The sequence below is a fragment of the Cebidichthys violaceus genome, unplaced genomic scaffold, assembly GCF_023349555.1.
Source record: "Cebidichthys violaceus isolate CVI_PGR_0920_01 unplaced genomic scaffold, fCebVio1.0.p SCAF_64, whole genome shotgun sequence".
NCBI lineage: Eukaryota > Metazoa > Chordata > Actinopteri > Perciformes > Stichaeidae > Cebidichthys > Cebidichthys violaceus.
The window spans coordinates 560290-580000 of NW_027176861.1; the positions used below are offsets into that span (position 1 = coordinate 560290).

The 19711-nt window shown below is 42.3% G+C and overlaps 1 protein-coding gene across 3 annotated transcripts in view; it reads left to right on the plus strand.

Moving 5' to 3' along the window:
- The window catches only part of psda (pleckstrin and Sec7 domain containing a), a 44427-nt gene that overhangs the window by 12172 nt on the left and 12544 nt on the right, over positions 1-19711 (plus strand). For 2 of the 3 annotated variants that reach the window (XM_068734449.1, XM_068734448.1), the window contains 8 exons: positions 761-1035; positions 1116-1387; positions 2286-2520; positions 2607-2866; positions 15871-16068; positions 16140-16220; positions 16410-16522; positions 17339-17397. In XM_068734449.1, the coding sequence (XP_068590550.1) occupies positions 1119-1387; positions 2286-2520; positions 2607-2866; positions 15871-16068; positions 16140-16220; positions 16410-16522; positions 17339-17397 (1215 nt within the window). In that variant the 5' untranslated portion in view covers positions 761-1035; positions 1116-1118. Of the gene's footprint in view, positions 1-760; positions 1036-1115; positions 1388-2285; positions 2521-2606; positions 2867-8124; positions 9045-15870; positions 16069-16139; positions 16221-16409; positions 16523-17338; positions 17398-19711 lie in introns of those variants that run through there. The other variant, XM_068734451.1, reaches the window with a different exon arrangement.

A 19711-nucleotide genomic window follows, 5' to 3' on the forward strand; every position in this document is an offset into this window, starting at 1 on the left:
AGTATTACTACACTACAACCACTTTCTGTTCTTTACTAGCCTCTATTTAAAAACGGTTCTGGTTCACTAGCATCAATGACATTGATGTCTGCTTGCTGTGGAAAAGTGTGGTCTCATCGTACCATAATATCTGTCTTGATTCATCCTGTAAATCTAAGGTACCACTACTATATAACTAACCACACGATTATCATTACCCTAACCTTTAGTTAATAGTTTAAATTTTCTAAAATGAAAATTGTTCTTTTATTTTTTTCACCAAAAGGTCATAAACTCTCAAATTAGCATATGACAAGAGCGAGAAATTAACTTATTTTCCTGTTTGAACTGTTCCACAGCAAGAAACCCAGCAGAAAATGATCAACTTACAGAATACTTTTTTTTAATGTAAATGTTTTAAGAGCTACAATTCAGGTTAGTCGTTATAATCCAGAACATATTTTCTTCCATTGAAGCAAAATCTTTTAGGCAAAATAATAAAATATTTAGCGGTTTCTTTTTCCCAAGGTGGGAATGTGTCATACAGATATATTCAGAGATTTGATATTGCATGGTATTTGTGTGTGCGTATATATAAACAACTGTATCATCTGCATAGAAATACGTCAAATTTTGTATATGTGTATATGTATATGACAATAAAATACTAACTTTAACTACTTTAAAATAGAAATGGAATACGTTCTAATGCAGAACCTTGTGGTACATCTTTAGGACAGACATAAAACATAGAAATCAACACACTTCTTTCCTCCTGCAGACGCTCCGTCCACGACGCCTCCAGCCAGCGGTTCACCAAGCCCCACTCCTCCCTCCTCCCTCCGTCTGAAACCAGCCAATCAGAGGAGGGGGCGGGGCAGCGAGGGTCCGAGGTCGTCGCATCACGCGGTGCGGCAGATCGAGGTGGAGCTGGTGACGCCCGACCCCAGAGGCTCCACCCCCAGGACGGGCATCATCCGCCGGACCGTCCAGTACTCTGAGACGGATCTGGACGCTGTGCCGCTGCGGTGCTACAGGGAGACCGACCTGGACGAGGTGGTCTGATTTCACCTGATCTGGTTCATCTGGAACGACGTCATGTTCCCGTTTGATAAATATTGATCGTTGTTGTGTAGGTGATGCGGGCGGAGGCTGAGGCGGCTGAGGAGGCGGACTCGGCCTTTGGGAGTAACCGCAGCGTCCTAGGAAACTCCAGCTTCAGCCCGGCTGACACCTCCCCGAAACCACGGACAGGTGGCGTGAAGAAGAGGGGAGAAGAAGAGGATGAGGAGGAGGAGGAGGAAGAGGAAGCAGTGGTGAGCTGGGCCAGTGTCCGGATGCTGGGAGATCAACAGAGACAAAGAGCCACCAAGGATGAGGACGAGGTGTTCAGTCTGCTGCTGAAGGGGTGAGAGATCCACCAGAAACTGTCCCTCACCTCAATGACCCTCCAATAATAATCATGCTCTAAGGTCTGAAACTACAGTTCCCATAATGCTCCAGAAAACAGGAAGTGTAATGTTTCCATGGATTCCATGAGTTAATGCTGTGGACTACTTTGTTTTGTATGATGATAACCTGATTTTTTTGTCGTTAAGTTACCAGCGACCAGCGGTCACTGAGGTTTTGAAAGTAGTTCGATACCTTCCTGTTAATAATCCGGTAAAATCAGCTGTTGTTCGTTTACCTCACGTCTCACATTTATTCTTTTATTTGAGGTCCATTTATCATCGTGTAGCTTCATCTTTACTGGTTTAATGACCTCTCCACGTCGTCTCATATCTGTATTTCCTGAAAGAGTATAAAGCTGATATTTGTCAATCGGATCAGGAGGAGTTGTATAAATGTGTTGGCCCACATGCAGCTTGGGATGCACCAATACAGATACTGGACTCCAAACAGCTGGACCATGGGGCCCATCTACTCTATTCAGTTCTATGTTTATATACTATATATATATTATATACTGGAAATTGTATCGATACGTTCCTACAGGCAGCCCAGAGAAAGCTGCTGATTTCACAGCTCTACCAAACAAATCTAGTCTTGTTGTTCAGGAGAAACTTTAGGCTGGAATGTTTGATGTCACTCACCTGCTACCTCTGGATGTTGGACCCTTTAAAGTCACAAATGAGGCCTCACTGTCGTGATCTAAGTCTGTTTCTTTAACGGTGCTGACCCACTTCCTGTTGAGCTGCTGACCAGATTCACTTGTGTAGTTCAGGACGAACCCTGGAGGACGTGTGGGTTAATAGGACACGATGTAAAGCCTGATGGGTTTTTAACGTTTGGTTTTTCCCCTTCAGGTCGTTGGCGGCGTCCGTCTCGCACGGCGGCCTCAAGTCTCCGATCTCCATCGGCAGCCCCCGCCGACCCTCCGAGAGCAACCTGGACTCCTTCAGCCGCCACTTTGAAAGCATCATGGAGTCTCACCGGGCCAAAGGCACGTCGTACAGCAGCCTGGACAGCGTGGACCTCCTGACCTCCGGATCCACGTCGGTGTTCACCTTCGACCTGCCCACCCTCACCCCTGAGATCCAGGTAGGTAGAGCGAAGCTGACGGTGATCGTGTCTACAGCGTCCCGTACGACCGCAGGAGGTAACGCTGATGTGTCTGTGCCGTTCAGAGTCAGATCTGCGAGAGCGCCAAGCAGATCCTCGAGCTGAGCTTCGCCCCACTGGCCCGTCCGGACCCGTCCGCCCTGTCGGAGATGTCTCGCTCCGAAATTGCGCTCAGTGCCTCGGGGGCGGGCCTCCGAGGCGGCTCCAAAGACGACCCCGGCCCTCCGGTTCGATCCAAGTCGGAGAAAGAGTCCTGGCGTCGCTCCATCCTCAAAGATGGCTTCCGCAAGGCGAACTCGGCCCCCTCGCTCCACAGCAGCCCCAGGTGAGTCACGGCTGATGGTGTAGGTCCAGACTGAGGACAGGAAGTCTCCATTTCCTGTCTCCATCCTGGGAGGTGTGATGCTAACGTCTGATGCTAACGTTAGCTCAGCTTAGTTTAGCTGACGCTGCACAAAGAGTAGATGATGTTACCTTGATTATAATTACAGATTTCTCTGTTTGAACATTGTTGAAACTCAACAACATATATAACACAGGTAGTTGTTTTTAGACACTTTAATGAAGAAAAGTTATATACTCAACCTTTAAAATCTGCAAACTGATGACTGCATGTGAAAGTCAAGACTTTATTTTAAATGTACTATAAATAAAAACAATAAATATCTACCTGCTGCAGTAACACAGATCAGCCACACAGTGACACCAGAGAGACATGAAGTGGTTACTGTTAGTGTTCACTTGTCTATCTTTGTGAGGACCAGTTTGAGTTTTAGATCTCGAGAGTAGGAGGACATTTAGGGAAGTGAGGCCTCTTTAGTTGGTCCTCAAAGTGTCTTTAAGTGTTTGGAGAGTGAGGATGTTTTTAAGAGACGTTTTTTGTCTCTAAATCTTGAAAAGGTTGTGTGATGTTTAAAACTGAGAAAGGAGACGAGGAATGCAGTATGTCAATAAGAGTCCTCTCAAGTATCGTAGAACAAGTGTGTGTTGTGTGTGTGTGTGTGTGTGTGTGTGTGTGTGTGTGTGTGTGTGTGTGTGTGTGTGTGTGTTTGGTAATTTAACGGGACCGTACGCAACACATGAGTTTAATTATAGAGTGTCTGATGAGTAGCTGAGCTGCACACACACACACACACACACACACACACACACACACACACACACACACTCTGTGTAGGTGAGTAGAGAGCCCAATCACGTTTTTAGCAGAATGAGTTTCATGATAACATGAATGTTTAATGTTTAAGAGTTTGAATTGTTGAGAAGTTCTTTCTGTGCTGAGAGACGTTCTTCAGATAACTTTACTAGTTATTTGGTCTTTTCTGAAGCTGTCGGCATGTTTGTGTATGGAGAGAATTTTATGACTCAAATTACACATTGTGTTTACCTTGAGTTTAATTACGTAGACTGCTTCAGGCTGCATCAGCAGTCTGTATCAGAGAAACATGGAGGGAAAAACTTTTAACCAAAATGTCATCAAACGGGAACAATTAGAAATAGTATTTTGTTGTTGTTGTTGTTGTTGTTACAGTTCAGCAACTGGTTCTGACACACTGACAGGAAGAGAAGCAACATTAACATTATTAATACCAATACGTTAACATTATTACTTATACATTAACATTGTTAACATTATTACTTATGCATTAACATTGTTAACATTATTACTTATACATTAACATTGTTAACATTATTACTTATGCATTAACATTGTTAACATTATTACTTATGCATTAACATTGTTAACATTATTACTTATACATTAACATTGTTAACATTATTACTTATGCATTAACATTGTTAACATTACTTATACATTAACATTGTTAACATTATTACTTATACATTAACATTGTTAACATTATTACTTATGCATTAACATTGTTAACATTACTTATACATTAACATTGTTAACATTATTACTTATGCATTAACATTGTTAACATTATTACTTATACATTAACATTGTTAACATTATTACTTATGCATTAACATTGTTAACATTATTACTTATACGTTAACATTGTTAACATTATTACTTATACATTAAAATTATTACTTATACATTAACAGTATTCACATTATTACTTGTACATTTACATTGTTAACATTGTTACTTGTACATTTACATTGTTAACATTGTTACTTATACATTAACATTATTACTTATACATTAACATTATTCACATTATTACTTATTTATTAACATTATTTGTTATACATTAACATTATTAATATAATTTCCCATACATTAACATTATTGACATTCATATGTTTTGAATGTAAAAATCTTAATTTGTAAAGTAAATAAAGCCGTCAGATGAATGTAGTGAAATAGAAATACTCAAGTACAAGTACCTCACATTTTGTACTCAAGTAGAGTACTTGAGTATTCTCTGGCCTTCTTGATCTGGTCTGTGTTTGGTGATCAGTTCTGGCTCCACATCCTCCTCCAGCTCCTCATGATCTACTTTCACATAGAACCGAACCACAGCGGTCTCAGTCTGCAGAAACACCAGGACACCAAACATCTGTCAGATCAGTTTGAATGATGGAGGATTTGGTTGAGCTGAACTCTGCTGCTCTGCCATTACAGAGCCTGTATTTAACAATGAGTCAGCGTCTTATTGTTCCCTCCATGTCTTTATGTTCGTTCACCTCAGGACACCTTTGTAATGTCCCTCTTGTTTCAGCCTCCGACATTCACAGAGAAGACGTTTTGTTATTATTATTTTAGTCTCTTGGAAACGTCTGAGATCTACAGTCTGAGAGTACAGAACTTGGCTAAATGTACTTGGTTAGTTTCAGTTGTATTTTATTGGTCATATGTACGGGTCAGCTCAGCACTTACGACGGGTAAATACAACAGTATTTAACATAGGATAAGTTGATAGTAAATACTTATTCCATTTTTTGTAATTAAAGTCTCTTTTTTAACTTTTTCAATACTTACAAACATAATGTCCCACAGTTGATAAATGAAAAATAAGCTGATTATCGTAATGAAACATCAAGTTAACACTGCGTAGCTAGCGTTAGCTAACGATGTTGGTGGGCTAAGACGGTATCTAGGTGCTGCGTTGGTCCCACAGAATAAATTCAGTCATTTAAATGTGGTGGTGTTGTGAAATCAAACATTAGTTGCTCTAACTAGGACGATCTAATGACCACAAAGTAAACATCTTTCGGTTAACACAAACAGAACCCTGTCTGCTAACCGTGTTAACGGCAGCTGTTGAAGACACAAACGGAACATTTAGGTGTAAAAGCCTTACATTTTTACTATAATCAATTTTAAATACAAACTCATCTGTGTTTATTGTCTACGCCAACCATTTACGTAAGTTAGTGCGGGCAACCATGGATGCATTCAGCTGAAAGTCACCAGTTAACACTAGGGTTGGGTACCGAAAACCGTTGCCAATATGGCACCGGTTCCTCTACAACCGGTGCCTACCGGACCGAAATGCAGATTTCGGTGCTTCCTTTCGGTGCCTGAGCCGATTGAAATATGTTCGGTGCTTCCTTGCGGTGCCTTTCGGTGCCGAGGCAAATATGCTCATATTTCTTCAAAAGAATTGCTGAAGTTTATTTATATGTATTTAAGTATACTGTAAACTGTTGTTAACAGTTAATATATTGTTCATAGTTTGAAGTTAAAAAGTTTGAAGCTGTAGTTTGAAGCCAAGTGTTTTGTATTTATTTATATTTATAGTATACTTCAAACAGTTAATATGTTGTTCAATTTGAAGAAAATAAATTGCCTTGGCAATAAAAAAAAAAGCCTTTCTTTAATGTCGTCAATCGTTGTTTTGTGTGTTGTTTTTTTTTAATTATGGGTTCAGGCACCGTTTAGGCACCGGTATCGTTTTAAAAGTATCGTTTTAGCACCAGTATTGAAAAAAACAAAACGATACCCATCCCTAGTTAACACTAAGTTACTGTGATTTGTGACCAAAGTTAACGAAACTTTTCACTTTTACACTTCCAACAATAGTCGTCATCCACAAATCCCTTTTGTTTCAAGTTTTACTGGTGTCTAATAATACCTGAATTAGTCCACTGCGTCTTTTACTGACCACTATGTTTGTCTATTTATTGAAAGAGCAATGTTATGCCTGAGGGTCTGGTGGCCTGAGGTTCTGGTGGTATGGTGGTTTGGTTATCTGATGTTCTGGTAGTTTGATGGTCTAAGGTTCTGGTGGTATGGTGGTTTGGTTATCTGATGTTTTGGTAGTTTGATGGTCTGAGGTTCTGGTGGTATGGTGGTTTGGTTATCTGATGTTCTGGTAGTTTGATGGTCTGGGGTTCTGAGGGTGTGCTGGGATGGTGGTTTGGTTATCTGATGTTCTGGTAGTTTGATGGTCTTGTGGTCTGATGTTCTGGTGGTCTGATGGCCTTGTGGTCTGAGGGTCTGGTAGTTTGATGGCCTGATGGTTTGGTGGTCTGATTGTCTGATTGTCTGATTGGGTTCTGTGAGCAAAACAGTTCCCGTTCCAGCCCTCCATCCAGCTCCCCAGGTTGAACCTGTAGAAGTTAGTCAGGATGCCGACGTTCCTTCCAAACGTCCTCCATCTTCTCAGAAAGTAGAGCTGCTGGCGATCTTTCTGTGACCACGAGGAGTCGATCCAAACTGGTGACCCTTCGTCTTTCTCATCATCATCACCGATGTGGACCAGGTCCTCGGTCCCCCTGTGAACAGGATCTCATGAACGTATTCAGACATCTGAGGAATGAAGGGGTGAAGGTGCTGCTGGGAGGTCTGTGTTTCAGTCTGGAGGAGTTCACTGATTTCCTTTGGCCTCCCTCCACTGGATCCACTGGGTGTGGAGACACACACACACACACACACACACACACACACACACACTCTTGTATCAGCCTATAGAGGGAAATTCCAGTTGGGTTCATTCAGCCAGCGTTTCAGAGACAGGAGAGAAAGACCTCCCACTCTGAAAACTAGATACATTCCCTCAACACACACTCTCCTCTTCTTCTCCTCCTCCTCCTCCTCCTCCTCCTCCTCCTGTGTGGATCTATTCCATCTGTTGTCTGGGTGCTGTGACCTGTGACATCTGACCTGCCTTCACTCGGCTGCTGGTTCAGATTTAAAGCGTGTGTCTGAATGCTTTTATTAATACAACTACCTGTGTTGATAACATCACTAAATAAGTTTAAAAATAAATATATATATATATATATATATATATATATATATATATATATATATATATTGTAAGGGTTTCAACTTGTTAACAGTTTTAAGTTTTTATTAAATGTAAAATTACTTTTTATTTAAGTTTAGGTATTTTAGATATTTTTTCATGATTTCGTTATTATTATTTTTACAATATTATTATTATTACAATTTGAAATATGGTAATTAATTGTTATACTTTAATTCTGAATAGTTTGCATTTTTATATACAAATCTTTGGATAATGGTCAGAAAAAAAGCCTAAATTAATTCTCTGTTTCCTTTACATTTGAACTCCATTTTGTTTCCTTTTGATAATAATAACAATAATAAAAACTGTACATTTCAGCACATTTTATGACAAATGATGCAATAAAATGTGCTCCATTAAAAAATTAAAATAAAACGTAAAAAGACCGAACAAAAGTACAGCTTTGTCTTTAAAGAGACAAAAGAGAGATTTAAAATGAGGTAAAGTAAGATAAAGATACGTTATGTATTCATGAGTTCATTCATAATGGTGTTTTTGCTGACGTATAAAACAGAAGTTGTATTTTGTTAAAAGTACATGTTTGTAACCGGAGAACTGAGTTTTATTGAGCTGCTAGAAAAGTGTTGGATACAAACTTCCAGGAAAGGAAGGTAAGAGGAGACAAAGAGAGGAAGAGGGGAAGGAGAGGACAGAGGGAGGAGGAGGAGGAGGAGGAGGGGCGTCCCGGGTCAAACGGGGGAGGAAACGCATACCTTCTCCTCCCTCAGTGGAGGAACATAACCCAGCTGATGGACGAGAGTGGACGGAGGAGGAAGAGAGAAAGTTGTGCAGTGAAGTTGTTGAGAGGAAAAAGAAGACAGCGTTGAGATTTATAAAGTGAGGAAGAAAAAGGGAGGAGGAGGAGAAGGAAGGAGGGAAGAGGAGGAAGGAGCTGACTGAGCAACGAGGAGGTAAACCGAAGCAGACGGATTAGAGGAGGAGGAGGACAGAGAACAAACGGATTAGTGGAGGAGACGCTGCTGCCGGAGGAAAAACACTCAGACGGACAGGAAGCCACGACGACGTCACTATGACGTCATCGGATTAACGCTTGGATGACGTCGCTCCGGTTCCCTCAGTGACGCCTTCCCTTCCCTCTTTCGATGTTGTGGATGTCGGTTGATTGGCGGCTGCTCTCTCCCTCTGTGACGTCACAGGGTGACAGCGTGAGAGTGGGCGGGGCCTCGCCAACATGGCCAGCTACCTGCTGTGCTGGGGGGGCGGGGCTCTGGAGGACAGGTACCTGTACGCCCCGCCCTACCCAGCCGTGTACAGGTGAGTCTGTCTGCTGCAGAAACCTCAGGTTAATGATGCTACTGCCGCTGCTGGTGCTACTGACGCTACTGGTGCTACTGGCGCTGCTGGTGCTACTGACGCTGCTGACACTGCTGGTCCTACTGACGCTGCTGGTGCTACTGACGCTACTGGTGCTACTGACGCTGCTGGTGCTACTGACGCTACTGGTGCTACTGACGCTGCTGGTGCTACTGACGCTACTGACGCTGCTGGTGCTACTGACGCTGCTGGTTTTACTGATGCTACTGACGCTGCTGGTGCTACTGATGCTGCTGGTGCTACAGACGCTACTAATGCTACTGATGCTGCTGGTACTACAGACGCTAATGGTGCTACTGATGCTGCTGGTACTACAGACGCTACAAGTGCTACTGACACTACTGACGCTGCTGGTGCTCCTGTCGCTACTGACGCTACTGGTGCTACTGCTGCTACTGCTGGCTGCTTTTTACGTTACTGATGCTACAGTCGCCCACAACTGACAGGATATTTTAGTTTCCTCGAAACACAAATCTTAAGAAGTATTCAAAGTTTTTATTTCCCTACTTTATATCTAGTCTTTGAGCACATGATGGGTCGACAGTTTCCTCTATATATTTCATCATGTTTATAATACGTATCATTATATTTTAGATAAAAACAATCCCATCATGTGTCCAAAGACTAAATATAGTTAATAGAAAATGTTGTGCTTGTCTCACCACTGCCTCTGGTTGTAAATATCATTTTTACAAATATATATAAATGCATAACAAACTAACATTTTCGATGAGATATGGATTATTCTCAGGTTTTTATTTTGATAATGGTTCAAGCTAACGTCTTCAGATATCTGGGTTTGTGTCCGACCAACAGTTTAAAACCCAAAGATATACTTCAAATGATATATTCTGTTCATTGCGATGTAAAACTTTGCAAAGCAGAAGCTAATATATAATTTTCTGTCGATCAGCTCATCGTTTCAGTTCCTGATCCCTTGAATCTGGATCTTAGATTCAGACTAATAACATTTACTTACTGAGTAAAGCTGATAAATTGTTCTTTTAAAGAACCAAGATGTGTTGTGAACATGTGTTGTGAACGTTTTACAGTGTGGAACATGTCGGTCTTCCAGACCTGTTTGAGTCACTGTCTGGATTCAGAGGTCTGGACCTCTGGACCGGTCTCACTTCAGGTTTTGTGTTTCAGTTTGAAAACCTCTTACTGATGCTTTTCCCTGCGTTTTAGAAGAAAACTTTGCATGTAATTACTGGATATGTGGAGCTTTCTGGGCCTAAAATAAAAGGTCATTGTGGTTTCAGTCGACGCTTAAAGGTTGAGTTGCAGTTTGACGTTTGGCAGTGGGGGGGCGCTGAGGATCCTGTAGTCGTAGTACAACAACTTTATCACTACCCTTTAGTTTGGTTCAGCGGCCCAGGATCTTATCAAAAGGAACTTTATTGAGATTTAAATGTGACGACAACACTAGAGTTCCTGTTTTGCAGTTTTAGAAACAAACTGAATTTTTTTTTTTTATTATTTTTGTTCAAGTGATGCAACTCGGTGAAATGTGTTGAACATTGAAGCTTTTACTTTGTGATTCAGACCTGCAGAAATACTTTTATGTGTACCTCGTTCTATCAGACGGCTGGAAGAGGGTTCATCAATAAAAACATGTTGAGGTGATTTATTTACAGTGTGAGGAGAGGAAGGACAGAAGTGAGGAGAGGAAGGAGAGAAGTGAGGAGTGGAAGGACAGAAGTGAGGAGAGAGAGGAAGGACGGAAGTGAGGAGAGAAAGGAGAGAAACATGTTTTTTTTTTATGCGGAATAGTTCTCTACCCGCTCGGGTACCTGAGCGGCTTGTGAACAGAGTACCCGAGCGGGTAGAGAACGGAGTACCCTAGGGGGTAGTGAACGGAGTACTCTAGGGGGTAGTGAACGGAGTACCCTAGGGGGTAGAGAACGGAGTACCCTAGGGGGTAGTGAACGGAGTACTCTAGGGGGTAGTGAACGGAGTACCCTAGGGGGTAGTGAACGGAGTACTCTAGGGGGTAGTGAACGGAGTACCCTAGGGGGTAGTGAACGGAGTACTCTAGGGGGTAGTGAACGGAGTACCCTAGGGGGTAGAGAACGGAGTACCCTAGGGGGTAGTGAACGGAGTACTCTAGGGGGTAGTGAACGGAGTACCCTAGGGGGTAGTGAACGGAGTACCCTAGGGGGTAGTGAACGGAGTACTCTAGGGGGTAGTGAACGGAGTACCCTAGGGGGTAGTGAACGGAGTACTCTAGGGGGTAGAGAACGGAGTACCCTAGGGGGTAGAGAACGGAGTACCCTAGGGGGTAGTGAACGGAGTACCCTAGGGGGTAGAGAACGGAGTACCCTAGGGGGTAGTGAACGGAGTACCCTAGGGGGTAGTGAACGGAGTACCCTAGGGGGTAGTGAACGGAGTACCCTAGGGGGTAGAGAACGGAGTACCCTAGGGGGTAGTGAACGGAGTACCCTAGGGGGTAGTGAACGGAGTACTCTAGGGGGTAGAGAACGGAGTACCCGAGCGGGTAGTGAACAGACTTAACCCTCATGTTGACCCTCACATCTGGATCCTCCTGGTGGAGCAGCTCCTGAGGTCTCTGTGGTTTAGTTTCAGTGTTAAACAGGCTGAAGTGTGTGATGTGACTCAGCAGAAACTCAGCTCTGCATCACTTCAAACAGAATCCATTATGAACCTTCCTGTTTTTTTTAGTGAGTCCAGACCTGTCTGCTTAATTAACGTCCCTGCAGGCAGAGGATCTACTTGGAGTTATGCTACCAAGCATCCATTATAGATCAAGTACTCGTTCCTCCGTGAGGCCTGAATGTGAAAGCTGAACTCTGTTTACCACCCTCTGCTTTCTGACAAAACACAGAGCCGACCTCAACCAGCAGCTTAAAGTCACTGAAGTGAGATTTGTATTTAGTTTCACCAGAATAAATGATAACTGGTGGACGGTTAGACTGCTGCTCACATTTCAAATCACACCAACAATCATTTGCTTGTTTTCAACCTAAGCCGCAATCTCCGGTTCTAAAAAATTAAGCTAACAAAAAAAGTTCCAAAAGAAGGTTCCTCAAATGGCCACTAGAGGCTCCAACAGAGAGTCAATCCCCATAGACCTCCATCTTAAATTGTTCAACTTTACAGCAGAAATAATAATAATAAAATGTTTACAGCCTGGTACAATTAGTTTTTATATAAGTCACCCAATACCGTGACGTCACCACCACTGTGCGTTATGTCGCATGTCGTTTTTAGCATGTTGCCAAAACTAGCATCCCAATTAATATCAAGAGTTAATCATGAATCACAGTTGCACCATGCTAACATTAGCTGCTAACTTTACATTTGTTATGCGTTAACGGTACCGGGCCCCACCGGGCCCCGCCCTCCAGTCACTTCTAGGTTTCAGAAAACCAAGATGGCGACGGCCCAAATGCCAAACTTGAGGCTTCAAAACGTCCACAAACCGATGGAAGACTTCACAGTGACTACGTCCACTTATATACAGTCTGTGTTGGAAACGAAGCGTCTCTACCCTCCATCAGTTGGAATAATAATGAAGTAATAATTTACATGTGCTTAGAAACTGTCTGTCTCTCTGTCTGTCTCTCTGCTGTCTGTCTCTCGTCTGCCTGTCTCTCTATGAGCAAATTCTGCTATACCATGACAACTGCTGATGAAGATCACAAGTAGTGATCGAAAGCTCTGGAACTGATCCTGAATGGATGGAAGTTTAAAACTTAAAGGATTCTGGTTTATTATTTCTATTCGAGTGGATACCATGAGCTCACAGTTTAGCAGTCTGGAGTCTTTTTGGGTCTGCGTCTGAAGTTCAATGATTATGCTATTTGGGTTCTGAGCTGAGAGCCACAGACAGGAAGTCGGTCAGTGTTTGGTGTTTTGGTTGTTGTGGTTTCAGACTGGATGAATGAAAGCTGACGGACACACCCTAGAACATAGCAGTGTGTCTGTCTCCGACTCCGTCTTTCTCTATATTTGTTCCTATTTCCTGTCTTTCTCTTTTGATCTCTGGCTGAGATTCTGTTTTCTCTCCGTGAGTCATAGTTTTAAGAATCTCTCTCCAGTGAGACGGCTGGTGGATGTTCAAGGACCTTTATTCTGTTGTAGATCTGTCGTTTCTTTGGTTGAAATTAATTCGATATTTGGAGTTTTTAGTCACAAATTACTTATTGTTGTGATTATATTCACAATACTTCAGTACATTAATACAGTATTACGGCGGATGTTTGGACTTCACAAATATATTCTAAAAAACAGGAAACAATATTATTTTGTTTTGTAAATGGAGTAAAAGAAGCAGCAGACTCTAATAATCTAATACTCTACTACTCTCCACCAAAGGACCGAATCAGAGATGGACCGCCCCCCCCCCCCCCCCCCCCCCCCAGGTGGCTGCTGGGTAAAAAAAACAGGAGCTTCCTGTCGTCCTGTTGAGTGAAGATGTTATTTCTGTCCTGGATGAATGGGTTGTGTTGGTGGAGGAAGGACTCGCCGACAGAAATATCCGGAGTACTCTGGGTCATGTGTGTGTGTGTGTATATGTGTGTGTGTATGTATATATGTATATATGTGTATATATATATATATATATATATATATATATATATATATATATATATATATATATATATATATATATATAGTGTTTGAACAGGTTTCTGTACGTCATGTTTCTGATTGTCTGCTGGAGGGAAACAGGACATGAGATTGTTGTTCATGTCGGTTAAAGTTTTTAACCTCTTTATTATTGTTGTACTTATTTAACAATTTATGTTAAAAAATATCAAATTCTTTCTATTATTACATAAAAAATACAATGATCTTTTCTTGAAACAAAATATGACATAATAATATCATGACATCCATCCACCAATCAATCTGCAGCTTTTATAACAGGGAGCAGTGGGAGGAGCCACACGCTACGCCCTGAGCCCGCCCACTTTTTAGCCGTCCAATCAAATTCCCGGGACTTGATTTGAACATCCGCACTTTAAAAGTACATTTTTGTCAATATTGTAACATTGAGAGCGTACGGAGGCGAATTAGGAAGAAATAAAATAATTACAGAGTGGTTCAAAGATTCATGGCTTCATTATCATTAATTGTTTATGATTTAAACTCAAAATGAAATATAATCACTAAATATGATTAAATACATTATGAAGTATTATTACAGATGAAACTACCAGTAGTATATCAAGTCGTTTAAATAAGATCCACCTTCACCAGCTCCTATATTTAGAATACGGTAATATAATAGTAATATAATAGTAATGTAATGTAATAATACTTTTACTTTTGGTACTTTAAGCAGAATTTGTAGTGAATACTTTTGTGCTTTGACTTAAGTAAGCTTGAACTTGTAAGTATTTGTACACTGTAGTAGTACTTGAGTAAAAGGTCCGAGTACTTCTACCACCTGGAACACCTGAGGAGAAGTAGGAGTGGATTAAGGGAAGTGGACACAGAGGTTCAACCACTTCCCACTTTCACTTGGCGCTCTGACATCACTTCCTGCTGATGGTCCACTTCCTGTCTGTCACTTCATTCAGAGCTGATGGAGGACGGACGGGTTTCAGCAGCAGGTGAACGGTGCGTTTTTAAATGAATAAATGTGAAGGGAGAGTAAGTGGAGCGGTAGTGATCTGTGATGGGGGGGAGGGGGGGGGGGGTATTAATAGACTGTGAGGCTGTTGAAGGAAACATAACCTCCATGTTTACATAGACGTGAATGAAGAGTATTGAGCTGGTTGTACATGTCGTTGGGATGAATCTGGACAGGTTGAGCCTTAATGTTTCTATATTTGTCTATTAAAACATATCTCAGAGTTATTGAAGGTTCGTGAGTCTGAACGCTGACCAGGTCCGCTAACACTGGATCACAACAGAAACCCAAATACTGAACCTGTCCCAGGTTTCTGTCAGCTGATCAGTACACCTGGAGTCAGGACGTGGTTAGCCTAGCTTAGCATAAAGACTGGAAACAGGGGGAAACAACTAGCCTGGCTCCGTCCAATGTTCAACCTACCAGCACCTCTGAAGCTCACAGATTAACATGTTTTATTTTGTCATTTTACTAAATCTGCACCATGAAATAATTGTCTTGCTTCATTTATCTGCTCTCACTTCCTGTTTTTATTACCGTAACCATGGAGACAGAAGACGGTAACCGTGGAAACAGATGACTATCAGTGGAAAACCGCTGACACGGAAGAAAACGTCTAAACTTTAAACCAGTTTCAAAGAGTGATCAAAGCATTAAGTCGTTCAAAGACGCTGCAGCAAGGTGTCCTGAATCATGACTCAGCATTTATTCACTTCCTGTTCCCTCGTCTGCAAGTCTGAGTTTAACAGCAGAGTTTAGTTCTCTGATATTAAAACAGGTCAGTGAACACACCTCTGGTAAATCTGAAAGAGCGTAAATGAGACGACTCATCCTCTTTCCCCGTTTCCTTGTCCTGACTCCTCGTCCCGTCTCCTCGTTTTCTTTCCTTGTCCTGTCTCCTTGTCCTCTCTCCTTATACTTACATTTAATCTAGTGCAATAACTACATATATTCTCTTAATAAATACATTCCTACTATAAAATGACATTGCATTTGTTTCATATACTGTGACCTTGTATGTACTACCTCTCCTAGTTTACTAGTATTCATTACAAAGACACTACAGACTAAAGGAGGAACTCAGAACAGGAACCAGTCTTTGGTTCTTCAGCAGAACAGAAAGGGACCTGAAAGTCCTAGAATAACGTGTTTGTTTGTTGTCAGGGAGCGTCCGGTGAACCGCCCCCCCGAGCTGCTGTACCCTCAGGCCGACGTGGCGGAGCGTCTGGCGCTCGGCGGCGGCGACGAGTCGCTGGTGAACGGAACCAAGGCCGACCTGCAGGCCGCCAAACGCCTCGCCAAACGCCTCTACAGCCTGGACGGGTTCAGGAAGTCTGACGTGGCTCGACACCTCGGAAAGAAGTGAGTCAGCGTTTATTACCTCGCTACGTGTGTTTACTTTGTTTATGGTTAACTTCTGTTTCTGTCTGCAGCAACGAGTTCAGTCAGATGGTGGCAGAGGAGTACCTCAGTAACTTCAACTTCACAGGACTGACCATCGATCAGGCTCTCAGGTCAGTCCTCCGAGTCATGTTGGTAGACATCATACAACCACCAGGAACCACTTCACTGAACGGGTTTAAACGTGTATGACATGGGTTGGACAATATCTGATACTATGATTAAAAAAAAAAAGTCCACAGCTACAGGAAGCCAACTACGATTCCCAGGGTGCATCATGATGAGTAAAGTTTTGTCTGCAGGACGTTTCTGAGTCAGTTCGCTCTGATGGGAGAAACTCAGGAGAGAGAGAGAGTCCTCGCTCAGTTCTCCAGAAGATACAGACAGAGTAACACAGAGAGTGTCCCCACTGAAGGTACCTGTCTGTCTGTCGCTCTCTCTCTCCCCTGTCTCTAACCTGTCTCCCTCATCTCTAACCTGTCTCCCCCGTCTCTAATCTGTCTCCCTCGTCTCTAACCCGTCTCTAACCTGTCTCCCCGTCTCGAACCTGTCTCTAACCTGTTTCCCTCGTCTCTAACCTGTCTCCCCCGTCTCTAACTTGTCTCCCCCGTCTCTAACCTGTCTCCCCCGTCTCTAACCTGTCTCCCCCGTCTCTAACCTGTCTCCCCCGTCTCTAACCTGTCTCCTCCAGCTCTAACCTGTCTCCCTCGTCTCTAACCTGTCTCTAACCTGTCTCCCTCGTCTCTAACCTATGTCCCCCGTCTCTAACCTGTCTCCCTCGTCTCTAACCTGTCTCCCCTGTCTCTAACTTGTCTCCCCCGTCTCTAACCTGTCTCCCCCGTCTCTAACCTGTCTCTAACCTGTTTCCCTCGTCTCTAACCTGTCTCCCCCGTCTCTAACTTGTCTCCCCCGTCTCTAACCTGTCTCCCTCGTCTCTAACCTGTCTCCCCCGTCTCTAACCTGTCTGCCCCGTCTCTAACCTGTCTGCCCCGTCTCTAACCTGTCTCCCTCGTCTCTAATCTGTCTCCCCCGTCTCTAACTTGTCTCCCCCGTCTCTAACCTGTCTCCTCCAGCTCTAACCTGTCTCCCCCTGTCTCTAACCTGTCTCCCTCGTCTCTAACCTGTCTCCCCTGTCTCTAACCTGTCTCCCCTGTCTCTAACCTGTCTCCCCTGTCTCTAACCTGTCTCCCCCGTCTCTAACCTGTCTCCCCTCTGTCTCCCTGTCTCTCAGACAGCGTCCACACTCTGACGTGTGCCGTCATGTTGCTGAACTCAGACCTTCATGGAAACGTGAGTCTGATTTAATATCAATGTTTATTGTCCCAGTGAGTCAGGAACAGGAACTCCTTATATGGTCGAATGAAGCAGCTGCTCAGATCCACTCTGTCCTCTTAATGACGGTTCATTACAGCTCTTATTGTCATAGTTCTGCTCTTCTGCACGTTATTACAGCGTATTAAAAACAACATGTGTAGAACATCATATTGATTTAGGCTTTTACATACAGTACGTGTGTGCAGATAACAAGGAACCAGAAAGAGATGGACCTTTAGCAGCAGAGAACAGAGAATACAAGATTTACCATCACAAACGTGAGCATAAAGCACAATGTTATACAGTATCCAACACCTTTAGGTACATTCAGGTGCACTCATAAGCACCGTAATCCAATAAAGGTAAAACGGATTTTACTTGCACGGAGGGAGAAACAGGATTTGTTTCTAAAAAAGAAACCTCATTAAAGTTTCTGTTTCAGTTTGAAGCCTTTGAACAGTTGAGATCTTAAGGTAGATTAGATGATTATCTTTTTGTCATTTGAAAAAAAAAAAAAATCTACATTTAACATCAACTTAAGTTGAGTTAAAAGAGGCTGATATAAGGCAGACTGCAGTAGAATTCAAAGTGTTCTACTGCTGAAGATGATGAGCTATAGAACTGTGAGTCATCTGCATAGAAATGTAACGCAGCAATTGATAAACGATCACAAAGATGATTGACGTATATGGAGAGCAGCAGTGGTCCCAGTATGGAGCCCTGGGGAACACCTTTTTATTATAAAGGAAGAGAAAGACCCAACAAACTAAACACTGTGTTCTAACTGTCAAGTAATCTGAAAACCAACCGACAGCATGTCCTCACCAGCACACATTTATAGCATAACTATTGATATTATTGTATTGATCATACACAACAGATATCCAGAGAACCTAAACGTTTGAAATCAAGAGGCTCGCCAATAACATCTAAAATGTATTTAGTAAATTCTCTACAAATTAAAAGTCAAAACTAAGATTACAATTATCTAATATTCACATTTCATAGCTGCCACTTTTGGGCCTTTTTCCAGAGCTCTCTACCACTCATCATGGTTCTCCCTCAGCAGATGGAGTTTACTCAGTTGTCATGGAGATTAGCTCAGTTTTTGGTGAAAATGACTGAGTTGCATCTCAGTGTGAACTCTGCACAGCGAGCCCCCCCGAGGTGACGGCGACTTCTGCCCAACAAGCTGTCCAATAACACGCTGAGCCACAGCTCTGAGTCAGAGTTTCTACATAATGAGACATTTATTCAACACTTTACATTCAATCAGGGAAAGTACTGCAGTCAAACTTTCTACAGTAACAAGTACAATATGTGCCTCTGAGATGTAGTACAGTAACAAGTACAATATGTGCCTCTGAGATGTAGTACAGTAACAAGTACAATATGTACTTCTGAGATGTAGTACAGTAACAAGTACAATATGTACATCTGAGATGTAGTACAGTAACAAGTACAATATGTACCTCTGAGATGTAGTACAGTAACAAGTACAATATGTACGTCTGAGATGTAGTACAATAACAAGTACAATATGTGCCTCTGAGATGTAGTACAGTAACAAATACAATATGTGCCTCTGAGATGTAGTACAGTAACAAATACAATATGTGCCTCTGAGATGTAGTACAGTAACAAGTACAATATGTACCTCTGAGATGTAGTACAGTAACAAGTACAATATGTACCTCTGAGATGTAGTACAGTAAATTATACTGTGTAAAGAATACTGCTGTTAACAAGAACCTGATCTGTTTAAAGTGATTCAAACCAAATGTTATTGTACTTCTGTTCATATAGCAGTACTTTAAAATAAAAGTGAGCAATACACTACTTTGCTACTACTAATTCATTATTGAACTTTGCGCATAACAATGAGATTAATCGCAGAAAATCCTGCGATTAATCGCGATTAAAAATTGTAATCGTTGCCCAGCACTACTTTAACTCTATAAAGACAAATGTAGTTGGATATTTTTAAATAAAGAGGCGACCTCTCATTGGCTCACAGACCTGGGTCCCCAGGCAGGAGGAGTGGCATTATGGGAAATGTAGGCTTTAGGGGTTAATACAGACTAAAAGTCAGGATATCTTTTCACCGTTGTACTTTTATTGTGTCTGTCGTTTCTACCCCAACTTTATAGAAACACAATAATGAAACAAAACAAATTTTGTGTGTGTGGTTGTGTGTGTCTGTGTCTGTGTCTCTGTGTGTGTGTGTGTGTGTGTGTGTGTGTGTGTGTGTGTGTGTGTGTGTGTGTGTGTGTGTGTGTGTGTGTGTGTG